We start from the raw sequence: 24,910 nt of genomic DNA on the forward strand, positions 1-24,910 counted from the left end.
AGTAACTGTCTAAATCCATGTTCTTAATCACTGTGCTAAACTGCCTCTTGAGCTTCCCAGGGGGCACTCGTGGTAAAGAACCCATGTGCCAGTGCAGAAGGCACAAGAGATGTGTGTTTGATCCATGGGTCAGATCCCCTGGAGGAGGGCACGGCAACCCACTCCAGTATTCTTGCCTGGAGAATCCCATGGACAGAGGAGCCTGATGGGCTACAGTCCATAGGGTTGCACAGAGTCAGACACAACTAAAGGAACTTAGCACTCACGCAAATTGCCTCTTATGAAGAGGATGTTATGCTCCTATTGGCCGTGCCAGAAAAGAAGGTCGAGGTGTATTTGGTAAGATGATAGCCTTTTGTTACAGCTGACTGTGTGGGTATTGAAAATGGGTCTGTACTAATATTTGCCACATTTCTGGATCCTCGTTCCCTCCATACTTCTGCTCCCTGGACTTAAATTATCAAAATAATTCTAGATTCTCTTTTACTGACCAAGGTTAGATGAAAATAGGCACCAAAATTTACTGTGACTTTTGAAAAAGTTTTATGAGAGCTGAGTTCAGCTTAGGTCAGAATTGAGGAATCCCAGACAATTGTATCCATCGTGGAGAGCTAAGGTACATTTTGGATGAGCAGACCAGCCTTAGCACCCCACGTTTATTTCATTGTTCCCATACTTGAGATACTTTGGCCTGGAATCTCTCTCTCTTCATGTCAGATTTGGATTTATGTGTATGCGCAGGTGTTGAAAATGAACTCTTTTAAGAACACACTTGACATAGAATTTTATTGATATGATAGTAACTATAGATTGAGAAAAAGAATTTTATAGTTGAAAAAGTCAGTCTTGTGTTGAGTGCATATTATGACATACTACTGTGCTAACTTAGGCATTGCAAAGTTTGAGGATTGGTCCTATTTTGAAGGAAATAAAATCCATGGCTAAAATACTTTGCTATGAAGAGCTCAACAAATCTTTTGATCCCATATATATAATAAATGTTTATTACTCTAAATTTCCTGAAAGACTTAGAATATATACTAGTGGTGTTTTGAGACCGATCTATTTGATCACATCACAGTAAGAAAAACAGGCTACTTGTCTTTTTTTTTGTTGTCATGTAGAGACAGCTGATAATGCTCTGGTCTGCTTTATTAAAGGGGAATGCCGTTTTGCACAGGGATGCTATGTGTGGTTGGGCAGGTTTTGCGTTGTTCAGTCCTCGGGGCAGTCTTACATGGACTGTGATGTGAGTAGTGCTCTCTTGGGTTATGTGATATATTCTGTAGCACTCTCCTCATGCCCTGATTTTGTGCTCTTCTTCCACCCCAATCTTGATGTGCTTTTCTGAGAATAATTTTTCCTTTAATAAGTCCCCTCCAGCCCCTTTTACTGCCTTTTAAAATTTTTTCAGACAAAGTCAAGCTGTTGATGAGCCATGCATAGATTTTTCGATTGTTTGGATATATGTGGCCAGAATTTCAGAAACGGGCTTCTTTTCTTTACCTACTACGTTAACCAGTCTGGAACACTTTGCTTTTATGGAAGACTTTTTGGTTTTGGTATTAGATGAAAACAGAGGCAAAAGAAGTATAACCCATCCCTATACTAGATCTGACTTTAAAATCGAGTGCTTTGATTTTGTGTTTATCTGTTACTTTGACTTGTGTATCATCTCTTCTCAGCTGCCATGAAAATCCTATTTCAGGTGTATTTTTAAAAAGACCGAATATTAGATATTTGGAGCATTTAATATACAGGTTTCTCCCTACTCTCTGAAAGGAGACCATTCCTTACCTCTTATAAGCTGAGATGGCATAAAGTGATGAAGCAGTTATCTTAGGACACACCTTGCTAACAGATGGAGAGATGGCATAAAGTGATGAAGCAGTTATCTTAGGACACACCTTGCTAACAGATGGACAGAACAGAGATAAAGGACAGATGCTCACAGACACAGTTTAGATGCTCACACAGCTTAGAGCTATGGCAGCTTGAGGCTGAGATGCCGAGTGTATTCTCGGGGCAGGAGCTTGGTGGTATCACTCACTGCTCACAGTGAGCGCTGTCTCTAACACCCTGCTGCTAAACAAACATTGAAGGCTTTTTTTGTTTTTTGCCTTTTTTCATGAAAGCAAAAACCCTTGCAGGTCTTTTTTGTTTAGCAAAAACAGGTCCTAATGTAGGTCTTTTATACAAGTGCACTGGCATTAAGTAAAACTTAAAAAAACCTGGGGATAACTGTGTTATGTAACAGGGGAAATAGCCAAGTTGATGGCTGTTGTTGCTGAGCAGTCCCAAAGTCACTCACTTTTGCTTTTGACTGTTACCTCTGTCATCCCTCCCAGACAAGTAGTTGAAGTGGTATAAAAGTGCTCTTCTTTTGGGCAAAGGCCAGATAAAGTTTTCACTGCTAACACCCTTCCTCTTCAATTATGAAGACACTTTGAATGGAGAGGAGTAATTTGTGTGGTCTTCAAATACTAAAAAGGACTGAATAACTTATAGAATTTTTGAGAAACATTTTTGTGATCAGTCTATTTGGATTTATGTATCAGTAGACGTGTGTGTGTATACACACATATTTATTCAGTTGACCCTTCAACAACAAGGGGATCAGGGGTGCTGACCGTCCACACAATTGAAAATCCACATAAAACTTTATAGTCAGCCCTTCGTATATCCAATTCCGCATCTGCAGATTGAATCAACTGCAGGTCGAGTAGTTCTGTAGTAGTGTTTATTGAAAAAAATCTGAGTGTAAGTGGATCTGCATGGTTCAAAACCTTGTTGAAGGGTCATCTGTGTGTGTGTGTGTGCATCTATACCCATCTTCATGTCTTACCTAAAACTTTCTCTGAAGTACAAAGAACCAGAGAATTAAAACCATATGTAAAAGATATAAGGGAGAATAGCTCTAATGCTGGCTAAGTGGGAAAAATTGGGTAGTTTTATCAAACATTATTTTTATTCCATTTGTACTTAGTTAATTCTTTAATAATGCTATGTGTAAAGGAGGTTTAATATCTTTTTTGGACTGAGTGATATCTGTTTCTTTTTCTTACTGCAGACCATTCATCAAGAATTTTGTATCCAAGGCACAGAAGTTTGTTACCGAAGATGATGAATGCTGACATGGATGGTATGTTCTTTGTTTTCCCTTTTATATATTTTGTGGCACACACATGGCTTTATTAAGCAATGGAAAGAGCAGAGAAGCAGTATTTAGAAGGAAGTCTTGGATCTTGGCCAGTTGTACTTATTTATAATCCTATCTAGTTCTAGAAAGAATTTAAGGCAGCTTCCATTCTTTAACTGCGAGATGTTGGTAAAACACTTTACTTTACTTTGGTGTTGTCATCTGTGATGTGGGATCCAGCTTTTATTTTACAGGGCTCTTGTGTAAGTCAAGGAAGATAATAAATGTAAAACATTGTGCAGATCTTTTATGTGCTATACTACACAAATGGTAGTTAATAATAGTAAATTTGACCTTTTCATTACAGCAGTTGATGCTGAAAATCAGGTGGAACTGGAGGAAAAAACACGACTTATTAATCAAGTGTTGGAACTCCAACACACACTTGAAGGTTAGCTTGCATTTTGTAGTTTTCTTGACTAACACTCAGGTATTGAAATTGTAAGCATTTGTGTTGCTAAATTTTGTTACTGTGCACAGACAGTTTTAAAATGTATAAACTTCAAAGTCTACTTCAATAGTTTGTTTCTCCTGCCTGTAGCTTTGACTTGTGATTTTTAAAACACAGATCTGTCTCAATAAGGAAGTCAAGTAGTATTCTTGTGTTTCCCTCTTTAAGGTCTAACATAATAGGAGCACCTCTTTTAAGTTCCTGCATGGTATTATTAAGTCCACTTTAATAAAGTTTAAATGAAAGTAAAAACAGTGTATTAGCCTCAGAGATTATAAGGGAACTTACCTGAGTCTTTTCATTTTCTAAATGTCTTGTATAAAGTCAGTTGCACCACCAAAATATCTTTTGGTTTTGGATGAATTTACGAGGTGGTGGTTTTTTTATATCAGGTTGAGCAGATCATGTCACTCCAGGGCTAATGTCACTCCGGGTAATGAAAGCCAGGTCCCTCTCTGGGAGTCTCTTACTTCCCTTTTACCTCTCAGAGTCCTGTCACACACTACTCAGTCATCCTGCCTCAGACACTCCAACCTCCTTGCTTCTCCTCAGGGCCTTAGCAGTTGCTGTTTCCCCGTGTTTGACTCAACCCTTAGTCATTTGCATATCTGTGTGACTTGTTCCCTCACTTCCTTTAGGTTTCTGGTGAAATTTCCTTAATCAGAATAGCTGTCCTTGGCTACACTGTAGGACTACTTCCCTTTGCTTCCTATGATCCTTATCCTTCTTGCTTTTTCTCCTGAGGCCCCTAAATGCACATGTGCTCACATGCACACTACAGTGTCAACTGGGTAAGGGCAGGGACCTTTTTTGTTACTATTGCCACTAGAAAAGTACTTGTCTACTAGAAGGCACGGGGTAACTTAGTTGCTGAGTGACTGAATAGACGTAGTATCTCTTTTCATCCTCAGGGCCTGCTCTTTTGAATTTCTTGCTAATGCAAAAGTACAAAATGATGAATTGTTTGGAAACTGACTGCCTATATCCAGTATGTAAATTTAGTTATGTTCACCTGCTACATTTTCTTAAACACTTATAGTAAAGAATTATGGTTTTATGATGCTAAGATATGAACCAAATTCACATAACAATATTTTTAAAAAACAGCCATTTTAAGAATTAACTACTTAAAAAAAATGCTGTTTGCAAAGTATAACATTTAACCTAATGTGATATCTCTTTTTAGGAATTTTGGCTATTGATTCATACTCAGCTTACTTTGTTTATATAACTTCTAAAGTAGTCTGAATTTAAAAACAGAAAACTCAGGATTGTGGTATTTAAGAGTAAATTTTAATAAGCATTTTGTAATATGAAGTCATTGTCACCACTTTATTGATAATGCACTTTTTAATTTTTGATATAGATCTGTCTGCAAGAGTAGATGCAGTTAAGGAAGAAAATCTGAAGCTAAAATCAGAAAACCAAGTTCTCGGACAATATATAGAAAATCTCATGTCAGCTTCTAGTGTTTTTCAAACAACTGACACAAAAAGCAAAAGAAAATAAGGGATTGATATCTCTTATGTCTTATGGAATTGCTGCTGATCTTTTTTTTCTTTAAAACTTGGATAGATCCCAAAAGTTATAGTACTTTTGTTTGTGGCTTCACTGAGTATTTATGAAGATAATATCAGATCTAGGCAAAATTAAGAGCATAACAGAAGACTTCCATGAGTTTGTGTATTATGTTAGTCTGTGAAAATGTGCAAATGTAGAGACTTTATAATTAGAAATGCATATATTTATGAAACTTGAAAATGAATGTTTTATCAAATTTGTTTTGATCTATAGGGTTAGCATTGTCTTATATTGTAGGCATAGAGATACAAGCAAATAACTAATGTGTTGTGAAAAAGTAACCAAAATCATGTACTGAATGCACAGCTTTATGTACCCTGTCTACCATCGTGTGCCTCTTTTCCATTTGCTTTCTTGCTGTTTTTCCTTCCCCTAAGGAAAAAATTGGTTTCACATTTGTAAAAAGTAATTTCAGTAGCTAATCATCTAGGAGAGTAGTCTGAACTCTAACTGTTGAAACTTAACCAAAACTTTCTCAGTTAGGGCTTAATTTATTATGTTTAGTAGTAAGGATAGTAGTTTTCTCTTTCATTAATTGAAAATGGAGGCTATAAAAATGAAGATTTTTCTTCGAATTATGGTATGGGGAAGATTTTTTACTGAAAACTTCCTTTGCACAAAATAACCCACTTGGTATCTGAAAAGATGAGTTCTGGTTGTGTGTGTGTTTGAAATAGAAATTTTTGAGGAAAAATAGAAATAGGATGGGAAAAGTACTTGGTAAGTACCTGTAACCACTGCAAATGTTTCTACTCCAGATTTATGTTCTCTCTGGCACAGATTGGATTTTGGAAGGAATATTTTTAAAAATGAGTTAAGTTTGGCTAACCTTATGTAAACCACACCTGGAAGAGAATAGAGTTTGGTCTCAGGTTTATTTGTAGTACCCAGCAGATCAACTTGGCAAAGTCCATTAAGAGTGGATTAGTATCAGAGTCATGAATAAGATGGGAGAGTTTTACATGTAAACTAATTGATGATTTCTCAGCATTTTATCTACTTCTCCCAGACATCTCTGCAACCCAACTACTGGTTTGCAGAATTTTAGTCATTTAACCGTTTTTTAAAATTTAGTTGAGTAGGTTCCATTTGGTAAGGAAATCAGTAGTGTTAATTAAAATGTTAAATAGGAAAAGAAATCCACTAATATAGCTTATAGTTATTAAATTTAGGCTAATCATGAAATAATCTTATGTTTGTATTGGTGTAAGATTTGATGACTTTAGCTATTTGAATATATAATAGTCATACTGCAAACATTTTGCATCTCTTTGTGACCTAATTTTCAAACATTTAAAATTGTGTTGCAGTTATGCTTTTCTGTTTAATAAAAAGCTGTTTCAAAAAACTGCGTGTGTTTTGCCTAAGTAACTGGGATACATATAGTGGTGCAGTGTGGTATATTCAGGGTTGTTCAAAGCCACAGGATTACTTAAGTATTACTGAATGTTTAAGGGAATACTATATTAAATAAAACAATGATATTATACATTACTTTAAAAAATAAAAGCAAAGAATTCAAAGAGAAGGATCCAAGATTGTCAGGAGAAAGGTGGTTGTAATTTTTTAGGTTAGGTTAGGCTAAACTCTTTTAACAAGAAACACAGTGCCTAAATATATGGAAGTTTTCTCTTCCAGCTAATGGTTCTGAGGTGAGCATTATAAACTAGTAGGCTTTATGAGCTGGGGATTTCTCTGCCATTTTCAGCCATGGCTTTCAAGTCACATTAGTTTTCTCTATTCAGATTTGCAGCAGAAAGTGCCTGGTGAACACATGCAGGGTTTTATGGGCTGGGCCTGCCTGGAAATGGCTCTTGTCTTCTCACATTCCCAAGGGTGTGGGAATTTACTTAAACCTAGATGCAAGAGTTGCTGAGAAATGTAACCCCTGGCTGGAAGCCATGTTCCAGCTACAACTTTATTATGGAAGCAGACAGAGGATAAGGTGGTAGCAGCCTTGGCCACAGCCCTCTTGTGCTGTGAAGTATCTGTGCCCAACTCTTCCCGTACATAGAACATACTCAGCCTCTCTTTGTCCAGTTCTGATGCAGTGCAAAATCCAGGATCTCTATCAAGATCTGTCAGTTGTAGATGTGACTCCTCATAGTCTGGCCACCTTTAAACTGATGACAGATTATGTAACTCCCCTGCATAAGAACTTTCAAAGACGCGAGTGTGCCTTTGCATGTCCAGTCACGTAAGTTCACGTGTCTAGTGTATATTGTCACCTGCACGTACCCTCTGTAAGTGGTCGTGTTTTTGTGTACTTTACAGTACTACAGCATCGTAATTTCAAGCCCAGAAAGCAAGTGTAAAAGCTGTGATACATAGCAGATTGTGTTAATTGGGCACATAGGCTAACTTTGTTGAAGTTATGAACAAGTTGGACTTAGCAGCTTGCTCTTTGAAGGGAACTCATTCATATGTAAGGGACTTACTGTATTTGCTCTGTCCATTTATAATGGTGTAGTGGAGATAGGATACCCAAATAACTCTTAATTTGGAAAATGGAACAAAGGGAAACACATCAAAGTCACTGTGGAATACTCCTGGGAGAGACAACCTGGAAGATTCTGTTTCATAGTGGACAAAGTTCCTTGATTAGACCTGTGTGTAATCTCTGGCAAGGGACTTCCCTTATTCCTTGCCCTCCATGGCTCCAAAATCACTGCAGATGGTGAGTGCAGCCATGAAATTAAAAGACGCTTACTCCTTGGAAGGAAGGTTATAACCAACCTAGACAGCATATTAAAAAGCAGAGACATTACTTTGTCAACAAAGGTCTAGTCAAGGCTATGGTTTTTCCAGTGGTCATGTATGGATGTGAGAGTTGGACTATGAAGACATCTGAGCACCGAAGAATTGATGCTTTTGAACTGTCGTGTTGGAGAAGACTCTTGTGAGTCCCTTGGACTGCAAGGAGATCCAACCAGTCCATCCTAAAGGAAATCAGTCCTGAGTGTTACTGGAAGGACTGATGTTGAAGCTGAAACTCCAATACTTTGGCCACCTGATGCGAAGAGCTGACTCATTTGAAAAGACCCTGATGCTGGGAAAGATTGAAGGCAGGAGGAGAAGGGGACGACAAGAGGATGAGATGGTTGGATGGCATCACCGACTCAATGGACATGGGTTTGGGTGGACTCCGGGAGTTGGTGATGGACAGGGAGGCCTGGCGTGCTGCGGTTCATGGGGTCGCAAAGAGTCGGACAGGACTGAGTGACTGAACTGAACTGAACCATGGCTCCCCCTTGCTGGAAAGTTACTTATCCATCCCGGCTCCCTTCCCGGGACTCTGAGAGTTTAGGGGTGTTCCCTGCGCAGGTTTACATTATGAAACAGCCCACTTCTCGCAGGTGTTAGTTTGGTGCCCATCGTTTGCAGGCCAGGCTCACATTTCTTGGGCTGTACAGTTCCCTCAGAAATAGACTTCTTGTCTATATGTTTCAGTTCCATATGCTGGAAATCACAATCACACTCTTTTCTAGACCAAATTCTCCAAAGTTTCCTACTTTCCTTCCTCACAGGACCCTGCCTCTCTGAATGGACCCTGCCTCCTTTAATGGAGGCTACTTTGAAGCCATCTGAAAACAGGACTGGGAATGCAGCATCCAGGTATCACTGCAGGGCTGGGTTCCTTTGTCTGCCTAACATTTGGCAGAGAAGTCTTAACTGGGCTTCCCCTTCTACCTCCCACACCTCAAAAATAAAACAATGCTGAACTTCTGCCATTCAGGGTACAGAAGTAATTAGCTTTTCTAATGTTGTGAGGTACCTAATACGTGATTTTTCTCTTTCATCTCTGCTTGGAAACTAAGTTCCTTCTTGTGATACCTTCTTGCTATAAGCATCCAGGCACACCCAATTCATTTCATATTCGGCCTTTTCCAACTGCCATCCTACAGCTGTTAACCCAAAAGGTGACAAAGTGTTAATTGAAATACATGCCCCACCTACTTGCCATACAGATGGTTAACCAGTGCACAGAGAAGCCTAGTGGATTGCCAAGAGTTGGACATGACTGAGCATACACACACACATACACACACTCTTAATCATGGCAGTATCTTCTGGATGTCAATTTCTATATTAGAAATACAGGTGGTAAACTACACAGACTGTGCCTAGCTTCTGATAAAGACTCTCCTTAACCAAAGTTTAGCCAGGTTCTTCTGAGCCCTCTTTCTCACTAGGCCTCGTATCTTAGGTCCCGTCTTCAGCCTGACTATGACTAGTCCATTGTTAGTAAAAGTCCTTTTAGTTAAAAAAAAAAAAAAATTCAGTTTGGAGAGAATTCCCCTACTCTCAAAATCTTATCACCCTGCCGGCCTTCAGCAAGAATCCTGTTAAATCAGCATGGTAAGCATCCCCCTACCTTGGTGTCTTCTCGGTGATTTTCCATCCACTGGTGACCCACTTCCAGTCTGCTTGATGACTGTACATCCTCAGTCGTCTTCACTGTAGTTGGAGTTGAGCCCATTCTCTTGCCCCTGTCACCACAGCCATGGCCCCTGCTGCAATAGCCCTGAATAAAGTCTTCTGTACTGTTTTAACCAGTGTCAGAATGCATTTTTAATTCCCAGCTCTAAATGCTAGTGGAATGACAACTTGCAGGGACCCCTCTTCCTCAGGGTCTCCAGCAGAAATTCCCTCAATACTAACACTACGTTCCATCCAAAATTTGTCTTTATATTCACTATGAACTTTACTTACAGCAAGTCAGTACAGCTCATAACACCTTATCTGTAACTCTTGGGTCCAGATGTTTCAGAATTTGGAATTTTTCATACATGATGAAGTATTATGTAACTCATACACCAATACAGCTTGGGGAAGTACTTGTAATCAAATACATTAACACTTTTGTAGCGAAATGTATGAATACTAAGATAAATGAACACTATAGGTAGTCTGTTAGGGAAGTCAGGTTTGGCTGCCAAATGAGTTTTGATGTCAAACATGAAAAAACTTTAGATTTTCACAGATTTTTGGAATTGTACATGTAACAACAAAACAATTTGTGAAGTAACCAAAATCATCAAAGCTTGCAGTTTCAACCAGTTTGTTAATCAGTCGTGTCCGACTCTTTGCGACTCCATGGACTGTAGCCCACCAGGCTCCTCTGTCCATGGGATTCTCCAGGCAAGAATACTGGAGTGGGTTGCCATGCCCTTCTCCAAGGGATCTTCTGACCAGGGATGGAACCCAGGTCTCCTGCACTGGAGGTAGATTCTTTACCATCTGAGCCACCAGGGAAGCCCTCCAACCAGTTTATGATGTCACATTTACATTCCTTTCATTACTCTTCCCTCTAATCTAGTCTTTTTCCAAATGAGAAATGGAAAGTGAATTATATATTCTAGGATGACTTTTATGATCCAAAACAAAGCAAAATTGATCTTAGTTCTTTAGAATGCAGCCTTTCTTTACTTTCCCTGATAATTGTGTAGTTCCCTATCTTGAGTTATCACCCTGTTAGTGGTTGCTAAGACCACTTGTAAATCATGAAAGAAAAGAGAATGTGACTTAACATGAAAGGGTTAAGAATTGGAAGAATGACTTAATTGCCTCTTAGCTACTCTATCCAAAAGACAAGCCACAGACTATTTCACTTAAATCATAGAGATTAATGAAATTTGATGATGTTTACCATAACTAGGATTTTACATTGGCCTTAGAAGGAAATGGCAACCCACTCCAGTACTCTTGCCTGGAGAAGTCCAGGGATGGCGAAGAAGCCTGGTGGGCTGCCGTCTATGGAGTTGGCAGAGAATCCGACACGACTGAAGCGACTTAGCAGCAGCAGTAGGACCTAATTTACCATATAATGGAAGGGGTATTAAGGAGCAATGACAGAAGCTAGTGTAATACATTGTAATCAACTGTATAATGTATTTGCCTTGTTTTAAATTTTCTATATTATCTATAGATGGCTTACCAAATGTTTAAGTAATTAAAATGTTAAATTACTCCAAAATTTTACAAAGGATGTAAAATTATATTCATCTAAGAAACATAAAATGTGTGATATGATACCATGTTAGGTGTTAAAAGATCATTTAAAAATTACCCTGTTGCCCATCTTTTTCTAAAATTACCATTGCTCTTCCTTCCATGCATTTCGATCTCCGTACAAACTCCAAATGCATTCAAAAATACATTTTTTTCCCTCCCATCAACCTACTTCATCTGACCTGTCAGATTAGAGATAATTTTATTTCCTGAACTCCTCACAGCTACCATACTATGGAAATAAGAGCTATAATTTGGGAAGATATTCTTAAAATTTATGTAGAAATGTTATTACTATGTTTAAATAAACTCTTTACATGAGACTTAAGGAGTTATCTGACATTAGCCATCTGATATTTCATCTCTAAATCCTGCTGAAGTTAAAAACATAACCACAATTGACAAAAGAAAAAACTTCACAGATGCCTAGAGTATATTTAAATTTATAGTAAGGTATTCATGTTTTAACTATTCTGAATAGTTTTCACTGAAAACTACGTTTTCTAAATTAGTATTCTAAATTTCTAAGGTTTATTAAATTCATTACTAGTAGTTAATATTGACATATAAGGAATTTCATCTTCTGTTTCTTGCAAATGTGGACTGATGCTTCAAAAAAGCTCTTAGTTCTAGTAGCCTATCTTTCTAGAGGAATGACCAATGGAAGCAAGGCTACCTTAAAAAAAATCTCAAGAAAAAGCTACTTTAGTCTGATCAAAGTAAAAAGCCCCCCAAAAATAAAGAAAAGAGCAAAATACATTAAGTTTTCTCCTTTATTAGAGAAAAGGATAAAACTTAAATCATTTAAAACAATAGAGTCAGATTAAGGTGGTAGAAGGAAAAAATGATCTCATTATTAAAGAAAACTCTATGCTTTGTCTACTGAATGCATGTAGCACAGACGTTTTTAAGTTTTGGTTAAACCTGTCAGCCAATGGTATATTCACAAAGGGGACACCCCCAGAAAAGAGCAGCGAACTGGCAAAACTGGTTGCTCAGATTTTACCACTGCAAGCTCATGGAGTTTAACCAAATGTTAAAGTTTAAATGAATCTGCAAGCAAGAAATTTTAAAAAGCTTTAATAAATCTTTAGGGGAAAAAAGATCACATATAAGATACTTGTCAAGCAAGAAGTTTCCCATAAAAATTTTACCTCATGAAGTAGCAGTTTACTTTCAAAAACATTCTCATCTAGAATCATTCAATGTGTCTAGTTCATTTAAAGTACATAGCAAGAAAAGGAGGCCTTGCAAAATATGTTAGGTTTAGTTCATATTAAATAAATACAAAGTATGGTTAGCCATGTATTAAGATTGTCCACCACCAATATATGGAAAGTTCAGAACACAGAAATGAATATAAAGCACTTATTTTCAATTCACTCTCTGAAATAAGTGAATAGTGGCTACACTAGCTATTTGGCTTCCTTCCTTCAGTCAGAGGAGAAGTTAGAAACTCTTTTTCCTTATACATGAGCTTTAAATGTATTAGTGGGAAGGGGGCTAGCCCAGTGATGGGATGTGTATGTTCATGAAGGAATCCAAAATATCACCCAACTAGTACAGAGTTCTCAAGATAGTATTAAAGTAGTTTCATGGCCTCAAAGATTTAGATCGCCTTCCAAAGGGTTTATCACCCAAACATGAAAAATTCTTAGATATGTTAAATGGAATAATACAGTTCTACTATAATGCACTTCTGTAACTTCTGGTACCTACAGTCATCCCTTGGTATCCATGGGAGATTGGTTCCAGGACCCGCGGCAGATATCAAAATTCACAGCTGCTCAAGTCCCACAGTTGACCATCTTTATCTGCAGATTCTGCATCGGAGGATTCAACCAACTACCTACCATGGAGTACTGTAGAATTAATTGGGGGAAAAAATCCACATACACGTGGATCCATGCAGTTCAAACCTGTGTTGTTCAAGGGTCAATGCTATTTTAAAAAGAGGAGCAATAGTCTGTCTACCAGAGAGGGAACTTTGAAGCTAGATAAGACAATAGATTTGAATTTGTCAGAAAAAGATAAAAATACAAAACATGATGAACGATATCTATCAGCCACTAGAATCTCTTAATGATCAGACCCCAATAATAATTTACCTATTAAAGTGGGTATTGTTTAAAGAAGAAAAAATACTTAAATTTTGTTTTTAAGAGCAATGTAGGCATAAGCAATCTTGTGAATAGGGTAATCCATTCTGGCATAAAACATCTATAACAGCTTGAAAAATATCTGTACACCATTTCATTTTGATAAACCTCTTATCTCTGTATTCAAATGTAAATATGCTGCACTATTAACCAGTGATTCTACGAATGATAGACACGTTTTTGCTTTGTTGACTGGTCTGTCAACAAAGCACCTCTTTAAAGGATTCTGTAATTTAAGTGAACAATGGACTGTAACTATAATTTAACACAAACTAGGTAAATGTGGGTCACATATAACACTTTCAATTGTTGGCAGAACCAAACAGCCATACAGAAACTTTATTGCAATTAGCTCTATACAACAGAACACTCTCTCACTTATACTATAGAACTACCAGGTATATTGTGGTATAGCCATTTAAGGGGAAATTCCAGTAACTGACTTGTCCCATAGCAGTGAAGCCGCTGCATATTATTTTGCTCTGTAGAAACCAAAACTTTCTCCTAACTATGAAAACTGTGTAACCTCTAATGATATTAATCTCTTAAAATATGACATGTAACGTGCCACTTTTCTTTTATTCTAAATTCAAAGACCAGGTAACTTCAAAGATTTTTCATTTCTGAAAAAGAAGATTAAAAGAAATGTCTGAAAGAATAACATTGCTAGATAGTAGAAAAGGGATGTGCAGATTGACTCAAGCGCAGTTCTGGCACACCGCCTTGAGAATGCCAGCTTGCTCTCTCAGGAATGAAAAACAGTTGGAGGCAGGTTACTCCTTCCGTACTCTTCTTTTGCGTACTGACTTTATTGGTCCATCTCCAGATCCTGTGCTCTCATCTGCCTCTTTCATCTAGGAAAAAACATCATGAAAATGTTTATTTCAGACACTAGGCAACTAGTAGACAGTAGTATGTAAAATATTTCTTATTCTCCAAAATACATGCTTCTAATCAAATTCTTCACACTTCTTTAATTAACGATCGGTCAAAAACGTGTATATAAATTGATGTGTTTCAGTTTGTTCATCTTTTGCCATGATTACATTTTTAGAGTAACTCTGCCTGTCAGATATGCATCTGACAAGGGATAATGCTAACAGCTCAATTCATGATTTTATCTCATGATTTCCAACTTAATCTAATGTCATGGTTAATTAAAGGTTGCATAATGTTTTCATGTGGATAGTAACCACTAACTATACATCACAATGTCTCTGTAATAAGGAACTGCTGCACTGGTTTTACAGAGACCTTTCTAGAACTTCTGGAACACAGTGCTTGAGAAAAATTAGGAGAGAGGAAAGGGAAACATCAAACTTATGGTTTGGGTTTTATCTATTCTTTAACTCGTATCCTTCCAGAATAATCATTTGTACATAAATTAAACCTGTATAACAAATAATGGAGGTATTATACAAAATAGTTAAAATTATTTCTCAAGGTTATACTATATAAAATTGATTTATTTTAGCTCACTGACAAATGCATAAAAGATTAAAAGACTGGAACATGGAATTAATATACTTTTAAAGGTACACAAAATATTTTTTTACAAAGCAAAATATAACTAGAATAAGTGTTCCATATATAATTACAAGTATTGTTATTAAAAGTATAACAGAGGAAAACAAGGACTATTTAAAACTATGTTCTGGAAGAAACTTTCTTCACCCAGATCCCTCTCAATAAGATATTTGTAATGATCCCCCAAATATATTTAAAAACTCACAAGACAGTTAAGACTAGTAACCAGGCATTACGTACAGAATAAGCTTTAGGAAACACTTAAAACAATAAAAACATATTTATTTCAGTGATTTCTTCAAACAGACAAAACAGAATATTTATTTATACACAACAGTCCGGGCATCATGGACATTTACCCTGCCTAACTCTAAGCTACGAGAGTGATAGGGACAGTGACTCTGTCGGGCGGGTAAGGTTATGTAGCTCTCAAAAGGCCAGAAGTAGAGAAAACAGGCTTTTGGGCGTATATAGTAGGTTAAAAAAAGAAAAAGAAACCTTTGGATGATTCTGATTTCATAACTGACTGTAAAAATGGGCACTGTGAAAAATTTTATTATACATCAGGATGGGGGAAAAAAGGGCAGACATATCAAGTTAATGAAAAAAACAAGCTTAAAGATTTGAGAAAAACACCACTACTAGACACAGTATTCCACTAGCCAATGAATGAAATCCTTTAAAATTTTACAGTAAATATAAAGGTGACAGAATGTTTTCACAATGGCTATAAAGAAGACTGCCTTATAATAAACATAATTACCTCTTAAATATTCAATTGGTCTGCTTGTTACAACTTTCAACAAAACACTTTAATAAAAATTCTTTTTCTTAAACAGATGTAGTTCTCTATTTTGCAAACCAAAGGCTTATTTTATACTATTTCATTAGGCATTAGGAGGATATAAATTAGTTTTTTCATGCTTTCCTTATGGATACATTTTATACCAATATGTATGCTCTTTAAGAAAGCTGGGAGAAAATATGGCAAAAAATTCTTCACAAATGAGATCACTACTTTTATTAAAATATTTTTATAGACTAACAATCATACATAGAAACTAGTTTATGTTCTGTTAAAGAGATGCTTACCTCATCCTCTGATCCAGACTTATTGGATTTATTACCTTCTTCTTGTCCTTCTATAATTTCAATTTCTTCTTCACTCTTTTCCTCAGGTTCATCTTCCTCTTCTAGAATTTTTTATTAAACAGATTTTATTCAAGGAAAAAGACTCAATGAATTAGAATTTTTCTACTTGAAAGTATTAAGTAAAAGTGGAGGAGTGCATTTAAATTCCAACATTTGAAAGCAATTTCTTTCATTAGACATTTTTGAAAATTAAATACAAGTACTCGTTATTTTACCACAACTCATTGGAAAAGACCCTGATGCTGGGAAAGGTTGAGGGTGTGAGGAGAAGGGGACACCAGAGGATGAGATGGTTGAATGGCATCATTGACTCAATGGACATGAGTTTGAGTAAGCTCTGGGAGATAGTGAAGGACAGGGAAGCCTGGCATGCTGCACTCCATGGGGTCACCAAGAGTCAGACATGACTGAGCAACTAAACAACAACAATAAATAAATCATCATATCTGAGGAAAGGAGCAGGTTTAAAGAATTTTAAAACATTCAGTCTGTATGTGAAATGAAAATCAAAGAATATATGTGTATGTATACACATAAATATGTAAATATACATGTGTGCTTTGAGAGAGCATGGTTTTTAAGTCAACTGTTTCATCAACTATTAAGTTAAAAATAGTGCTCAAAATATAGTGCAGGTTATAAAGGGCTCATTCTGGAGCCTGGCTTGGGACATCTGGCAAACATCAATAGTTTTACTGCTACCTAGATGTGTACAAGGAAGTCTCACTGGAGAAGTACCAAAGAGCTGCAGTTGTCTTCACTTCTAACATCTTCTGGAGTTTAGTTGAGGGTAGGAAGGGACATATGATTCAGCAATCCTTTGAAGAGATTAAATTACTGGTTTGATATGATAACTATTTGATAAACAACAGCCCTTGGTGTGGATTCTGTTGCTGCAGTCACCTGTCTTAAACCAGTTACTCCTTCACAGAAGCTGTGATCTGTGCCTCCCATCTCATCCTTGGAGGAAAGAAAAACCCTTGCAAAAACCTCTGACATATGGGATTGATAGCTGCTAGGTTCTGAAGCAACTGAACAATTCTGACAACCCTTTCTTCCTAGAAGAGAGAACTCATACACTGGATGTCTGCTCAGGTACAACCCAAGCAAGGATGGTACTCCTCTTCACCACAGTCACACACTCTTGCAAATTCAGACAGTATAAATCTGACAACAGACAAGTGCAACAGCTAGTGTTTACCACTTAATCTACTGTTTTTAATGAGCTCTGCCCAGGGCCCCCTTTATATATCGCCATCACTGTCCTACCTTTTTCAACAATTTCACCGTCACTTTGCTTTCTTTCCTCTTCCAAGTCAGCTGGCTTCTCCAGGGCGGCTTTCTCTTCCCTCACTTCCTGCTCCAGTGCGCCCTTGGTTTGTGGTTTACATATGTCCAGTTTTTTGAAATCCACATCTTCATCATATTTTTTCTGTGGTAGTTTAACATAAGCTATTTTTACTAAAAGCAAAGCACTATTTTAAAAAAACATCTTTTTTTTTTTTTTTGCAATGATGGATATCACACATGTGCCGAAAGAACTAATGCTTTTGAACTGTGGTGTTGGAGAAGACTCTTGAGAGTCCCTTGGACTGCAAGGAGATCAAACCAATCCATCCTAAAGGAAATCAGTCCTGAATATTCATTGTAAGGACTGATGCTGAAGCTGAAACTCCAATACTTTGGCCACCTGATGCAAAGAACTGACTCATTTGAAAAGACCCTGATGCTGGGAAAGACTGAAGGCAGAAGGAGAAGGGGACAATGGAGGATGAGGTGGTTGGATGATATCACGGACCGATGAACATGAGTTTGAACAAGCTCCAGGAGATGGTGATGGACAGGGAAGCCTGGCATGCTGCAGTCCGTGGGGTGGCAAAGAGTCAGACACGACTGAACAACTGAACTGAACTGATATCATACACAGTAAACTCTCAGTAAAAACTTACAGGAAATTTAGTTTTTTTACTTTTAAGAACCCCTGACTCCATTTATAGAACTCCTAAACACTAAGAGATTTTTTTTTAACGTTGAAGGAAATTCATTTTCTTTACCTTTACTTTTCTTGGCCAACAAAATGAAGTAATTAATGCTATTGGAAGCCCTGCTGTCACAAGGTAAATGAACCAAAGCCACGGGCGCTGTTCAGTAGCTGACATCAATTGTTTGAATATACTAGGCTAAAGAAGAAATAAGCATAAAAAGGCAATTCAGATTTTATAAACTTTCATTCATAAATACAGCCTACAAAAACAAAAAAACTTATTTCACCTAGGTAGTATTCTACTAAGGAGTCAAATTTATAAGACAAAAAATACTTTCCATTTTATACTTTGTAAAGTTTAAACAATCTTTAAAAAAAAAATGTTTATCTGGCATGCCAGTTCTTAGTTGTGGCATGTGGGATCTACTTCCCCAACGAGGGATCAAACCCAGGCCCCCTGCACTGAGAGCACCGAGTCCTAGCCACGGGCCACCAGGGAAGTCCCTTAAACAAGCTTTAATTATTCACATGCATTGCAGTTTGACACTGGGTAGTAGAAGATACATTATACTATACAGGTGAATACTGCTAATTCTCCAGCAACAATTAGGACAGTTTTCTTTTCTGGTAAGTTTCGGGATAGTACTACTCGTCATGGATGTATTATTTGGTTCATTTAGAAGTAAACTCTCTAACTCATTCTGTACTTTTAAAGAACTTACAAAAAAAAAAAGAAAAGTCAACCTAAGAATAGCTATGTTTTTTCTTATTTCTTAACAAATTTCACACACAAACTTCAGGAAGCAAATTGCTCAAATGTTTTAGTTAAAAGAGTTTCAAAATGAGAATCCTTTTACCTTTATTTACTCTTTTGAGGTTTTTGCTAATATTCAAAGAAACCTAATGTAAGGTACATTTTTCTTTAGGGTAATTGGTTTTAAACATAGATTCTCCAAGATGCACTGTGCTGAAATATTTAGCTTAAGCTTTCCTAAGTAGTGTTAAAATTTAAACATAATATATGTTATTATATAACATATAAATATAATATAATGTTAAAATTATAACATAATAATTAAATTTTAAAAGTTTCTATACTCCTTTAAGTGAAAAGTAGTTAAAATTAATAAAGGTTTAGATTTCTGTTCCCACTTAGGCCTCAAACTGATAAGGTAACAAGATATTAAGTCTCATTTCTAATAGTAGTAATAACAGTCTCATTTCTATAAACAATCAAAAGGCATTCAATCCATTTATGCTATCATAATCTAATAAATGAAGATTTACATATATATAATTCACTATACAGTTTATAATGAAGTTGTAGCATAATTTGGTGAAGCTCATATTCTGTCTACATAGATTTAGCTATGTTTCTTCAGCATTTAGTAATTATTGCACCTATTTACTCTTCAAAAGGCCATCTGTATAACCTATAACCAGGACCATATCCTATTATTATCATATGCTAAATACTGTGTACCTCATTAGCATTTTCTATCAGTATCTTCACTGCCCAACCATCTGCAGCCCAGCGGTCTGCTACTTCCTTTTCTGAACATATAATAAAATTATCAAAGTAGATATCAGAGGTCATGGACCAAAGCTCTAAACCAAGAGCACGGAAAGAAGTCAGAAGAAATGGGTGACTGTCTTCAAAATAATCTGGATTAGGAATTTTTCGAGGACTCCAGATGCCCTGGAAAAAAATAATTTAAACACGTTTTCAAACAACAATTTCATTATAAGTGTTACTCAAGAAGCAGTTGCTGTTGAATGAAATTAGCAATACTAACTGGAAAAAAGAAAACTTTAACTGACAATTAATTCATTAGTAATTCACTGGAAATAAAATCTTATTTCCTCTTATCCTGTACACTATGTTCCCTATGAATAATACTGACTTTAAACTCAACAACAACAACAAAAAGAGGCAGAGTGAATATCCCACAGAAACTTGAGTAATTAAATTCCACAATTGATACTATATTAGATGAGTTTCTTTTTTTTTTTTTTTTTTACATTTAGTAAAGATACTCAAGGCATGATATCATTAAAATTGCTCAAATCAAAGAGATTACTGTGTGGCAAAAATGGAACCATGTCTTTTAACATACACTTATGATGTGCATCAATAGTCACTCATGGTTGAATCTCAGAACAATTATTCAACACAGAAGTTCCATTAAGACTTAAATGATTAAAGTCAACCAAATCAAATAAACTGGACAATATGATCACTCACTGACTCATTCTGCCATCACCTACGTCTATTCTGTGCCAAGCACTATGCCATATATGCTCTGCTGTGATAATCAAGGCAGACATGGTCCCTGCATCATGGTGTTTAAAGTCTGATGAAGGAAAGATATATCTCAAACAAAAAAGTTATCAAAACAGTCATTCTATGAATAAAAACTACAGTGAGCAAAAAGAGTCTATAACTGTACATATAAAATAAATGTTAGAAAATGTCAATGAATAATTAGATAAAACTACAGCATTAATTGAACAACATAAGGACTTCTACCCCCAAAGCTAAGTATACTCAAAAAATATGTTTCATATTAGAAAAAAAAATTCAATTTTAATAAAACCATAGCAAGCACAGGCTTCAATTACTAAAATGTACAGTGTGAGTCCTCTTGATCAGAACTCAATTCTTATATTTAATGCTAAAATAAAATATTCCAAAGTGATCATCAATTGATCACTAAGGAAAATAGTATGAAGTGATTTATCTTTAGTTATTAAGTTTTATTACCCCAGAAAATTAAAGGATGCTTTACTTAAAAAAATTTATTTATTTATTGGCTGTGTTACGTCTCTGTTGCTGCACTGACTTTTCCCGAGATGGGGCGAGTGGGGGCCGCTCTCCAGTTGTGGCGTGCAGACTGGAGAGAACACCGCAGTGGCTTCTCCTGTGCAGAGCGCGGGCTCTAGGGCGCACCGGCTTTAGCAATCGTGGTTCCCGGGCTCTGGAGCACAGGCTCAGTAGTTGGGGCACACAGGCTTAGCTGCTCCCTGGCTTGTGAGATGTTCCCTAAGCAGGGATCAAATCTGTGTCTCCCGCACTGGCAGGCAGATTCTTTACCACTGAGCCACCAGGGAAGCAAGCCCCACTTTACTTTTTAAACATAAATTGGTTGGAATCCATTTTCTTTGACTTCAGAGAGCTAAGGCACATTATTACAAATCAAATTTCCTCAAGTTAACATAACATTATTAATAACTAGATGTATAAAAGAGCACAGCTTTTTAGAAAGTTTACTATGAGATGGGAAAAAGTGGTGATTACCTGGTAGTTAGGGTTATCTATCATTGGCGGTCTCCATATTCCTTTGTATTTCGGGTTATCTATCATGGGAGGGCTCCACTCACCACACCCAATCCGACATGCTGGGTTAGAAATATGAGGTGCTTCCCATTCTCCATCCATGTCTTCATTCCTTAGGGTATCAGAACAAAGCACATGGAGTAACCTCAAGACTCTCCTGTCAGTCATATCAGCTGGTAACAAAACAGCATGTACAAAACAGGAAACTGACATCTGAATGCTTACCAGTCAAGGGGTTTTTCAGCATTAGGATCCGGAATAAATTTCGGTTCATTATCAAGCCAGCCATCAGGTTTAACAGCACTTGAATCTTCTATTTGGGCAGGTTCACTTTCATCCCTGTAAAATACAGTATTTTATGCTAATTACTAATTATTCAAACAGTTAAAAATGTACGTTACAGAATTCAGAAGGTGCCAATAGGCACTTCCTACCTCTGTGAAAAGAAGAGAAGTGAAAAGCAAAGAAGGAAAGATATACCCATTTGAATGCAGAGTTCCAAAGAATAGCAAGGAGAGATAAGAAAGCCTTCCTCAGTGATCAGTGCAAAGAAATAGAGAAAAACAATAGTATGAGAAAGTCTAGAGATCTCTTCAAGAAAATTAAGAGATACCAAGGGAACATTTCATGCACAGATGGGCACAATAAAGGGCAGAAATGGTACGGACCAAGCAGAAGCAGAAGATATTAAGAAGAGGTGGCAAGAATACACAGAAGAACCATACAAAAAAGATCTTCACGACCCAGATAATCATAATGGTGTGATCACTCACCTAGAGCCAGACATCCTGGAGTGCAAAGTCAAGTGGGCCTTAGTAAGCATCACTATGAACAAAGCTAGTGGAGGTGACGGAATTCCAGTTGAGCTATTTCAAAATCCTAAAAGATGATGCTGTGAAAGTGCTGCACTCAATATGCCAGCAAATTTGGAAAACCCAGCAGTGGCCACAGGACTGGATAAGGTCAGTTTTCATTCCAATCCCAAAAAAAGGCAATGCCAAAGAATGCTCAAACTACCACACAATTGCACTCATCTCACATGCTAGCAAAGTAATGCTCAAAATTCTCCAAGCCAGGCTTCAGCAATATGTGAACTGTGAACTTCCAGATGTTCAAGCTGGTTTTAGAAAAGGCAAAGGAACCAGAGATCAAATGGCCAACATCTGCTGGATCATCAAAAAAGCAAGAGTTCCAGAAAAACATCTATTTCTGCTTTACTGACTATGCCAAAGCCTTTGACTGTGTGGATCACAATAAAGCATGGAAAATTCTGAAAGAGATAGGAATACCAGACCACATGACCTGCCTCTTGAGAAATCTATATGCAGGTCAGGAAGCAACAGTTGGAACTGGACATGGAACAACAGACTGGTTCCAAGTCAGGAAAGGAGTACATCAAAGCTGCATATTGTCAGCCTGCTTATTTAACTTATATGCAGAGTACATCATGAGAAACACTGGGCTGGATGAAGCACAAGCTGGAATCAAGATTGCCAGGAGAAATATCAATAACCTCAGATATGCAGATGACACCACCCTTATGGCAGAAAGTGAAGAATTAAAGAGCCTCTTGATGAAAGTGAAAGAGGAAAGTGAAAAAGTTGGCTTAAAGCTCAGCATTCAGAAAACTAAGATCATGGCATCCAGTTCCATCACTTCAAGGCAAATAGATGGAGAAACAGTGGAAACAATGGCTGACTTTATTTTTTGGGGCTTCAAAATCACTGAAGATGGTGACTGCAGCCATGTAATTAAAAGATACTTACTCCTTGGAAGGAAAGTTATGACCAATCTAGACAGTATATTAAAAAGCAGAGACATTACTTTGCCAACAAAAGTCCATCTAGTCAAGGCTGTGGTTTTTCCAGTAGTCATGTATGGATGTGAGAGTTGGAGTATAAAGAAAGCTGAGCACCAAAGAACTGATGCTTTTTAACTGTAGTGGCAAGAGTGAACGTCGACATTTTAAGAATCAGCAAACTAAAATGGACTGGAATGGGTGAATATAACTCGATGACGATTATATCTACTACTGTGGGCAAGAATCCTTTAGAAGAAATGGAGTAGCCATCTTAGTCAACAGGAGAGTCCGAAATACAGTACTTGGACGCAATCTCAAAAACAACAGAATGATCTCTGTTCATTTCCAAGGAAAACCATTCAATATCACAGTAATCCAAGTCTATGCCCCAACCAATAATGTCGAAGAAGCTGAAGTTGAATGGTTCTGTGAAGACCTACAAGACCTTTTAGAACTAACACCCAAAAAAGATGTCCTTTTCATTATAGGGGACTGGAATGCAAAAGTAGGAAGTCAAGAAACACCTGGAGTAACAGGCAAATTTGGCCCTGGAGGACAGAATGAAGCAGGGCAAAGGCTAACAGAGTTTTGCCACAAGAATGCACTGGTCATAGTAAACACCCTCTTCCAACAACACAAGAGAAGACTCTACACATGGACATCACCAGATGGTCAATATCGAAATCAGATTTGATTATATTCTTTGCAGTCAAAAATGGAGAAGCTTTCTACAGTCAGCAAAAACAAGACCGGGAGCTGACTGTGGCTCAGATCATGAACTCCTTATTGCCAAATTCAGTCTTAAATTGAAGAAAGTAGGGAAAATCACTAGATCATACAGGTATGACCTAAATCAAATCCCTTATGATTATTATACAGTGGAAGTGAGAAATAGATTTAAGCGACTAGATCTGATAGACAGTGCCTGATGAACTATGGATGGAGGTTCCTGACACTGTACAGGAGACAGGGATCAAGATCCAAGAAAAAGAAATGCAAAAAAGCAAATGGCTGTCTGAGGAGGCCTTACAAATAGCCATGAATAGAAGAGAAGTGAAAAGCAAAGGAGAAAAGGAAAGATATACCCATTTGAATGCAGAGTTCCAAAGAATAGCAAGGAGAGAGAAGAGTCATGTAAGGTAGTCATGTATGGATGTGAGAGGTGGACTATGAAGAAATCTGAGCACCGAAGAATTGATGCTTTTGAACTGTCGTGTTGGAGAAGACTCTTGTGAGTCCCTTGGACTGCAAGGAGATCTAACCAATCCATCCTAAAGGAGATCAGTCCTGGGTGTTCATTGGAAGGACTGATGTTGAAGCTCAAACTCCAATACTTTGGCCACCTGATGTGATGAGCTGACTCATTTAAAAAGACCCTGATGCTGGGAAAGATTGAAGGCAGGAGGAGAAGGGGACGAGGATGAGATGGTTGGATGGCATCACCGGCTCAATGGACATGAGTTGGGTGGACTCCGGGAGTTGGTGATGGACAGGGAGGCCTGGTGTGCTGCAGTCCATGGGGTCGCAAAGGGTTAGACACAACTGAGTGACTGGACTGAATTACAGAGTATGTTAGACCTTGTTTTTGTTCACATAAAAACTCATTCATCTTTTTATATTATTTGTTGAAGTAATAACATTTTGGCTCTATTGAGTTAAATAAAATATATTATTAAAATTAAAAAGAAACCATTCATAAACAAACAT

At 37.2% G+C, this 24,910-nt stretch overlaps 2 protein-coding genes across 3 annotated transcripts in view; one reads left to right on the plus strand and one right to left on the minus strand.

The window, feature by feature from the left end:
* Positions 1–13,394, plus strand: part of SCOC (short coiled-coil protein) — a 45,449-nt gene extending 32,055 nt beyond the window's left edge. Inside the window, exons 2-5 of one of the 2 annotated variants that reach the window (XM_061142391.1) lie at positions 3,071–3,142; positions 3,507–3,590; positions 8,759–8,846; positions 12,965–13,394. In XM_061142391.1, the coding sequence (XP_060998374.1) occupies positions 3,071–3,142; positions 3,507–3,590; positions 8,759–8,846; positions 12,965–13,193 (473 nt within the window). In that variant the 3' untranslated portion in view covers positions 13,194–13,394. The remainder of the gene's footprint in view (positions 1–3,070; positions 3,143–3,506; positions 3,591–8,758; positions 8,847–12,964) is intronic. The other variant, XM_061142392.1, reaches the window with a different exon arrangement.
* Positions 13,395–13,400: 6 nt separating this feature from the next.
* Positions 13,401–24,910, minus strand: part of CLGN (calmegin) — a 43,393-nt gene continuing 31,883 nt past the window's right edge. The window contains exons 9-15 of the mRNA XM_061142389.1: positions 21,628–21,741; positions 21,364–21,514; positions 19,549–19,764; positions 18,136–18,261; positions 17,351–17,513; positions 16,022–16,122; positions 13,401–14,256 (exon numbers count right to left, since the gene is read on the minus strand). Coding sequence (XP_060998372.1) covers positions 14,176–14,256; positions 16,022–16,122; positions 17,351–17,513; positions 18,136–18,261; positions 19,549–19,764; positions 21,364–21,514; positions 21,628–21,741 — 952 coding nt within the window. The 3' untranslated portion in view covers positions 13,401–14,175. The remainder of the gene's footprint in view (positions 14,257–16,021; positions 16,123–17,350; positions 17,514–18,135; positions 18,262–19,548; positions 19,765–21,363; positions 21,515–21,627; positions 21,742–24,910) is intronic.

This window comes from Dama dama, chromosome 5 (genome assembly GCF_033118175.1).
Source record: "Dama dama isolate Ldn47 chromosome 5, ASM3311817v1, whole genome shotgun sequence".
NCBI classification, from domain to species: Eukaryota; Metazoa; Chordata; class Mammalia; order Artiodactyla; family Cervidae; genus Dama; species Dama dama.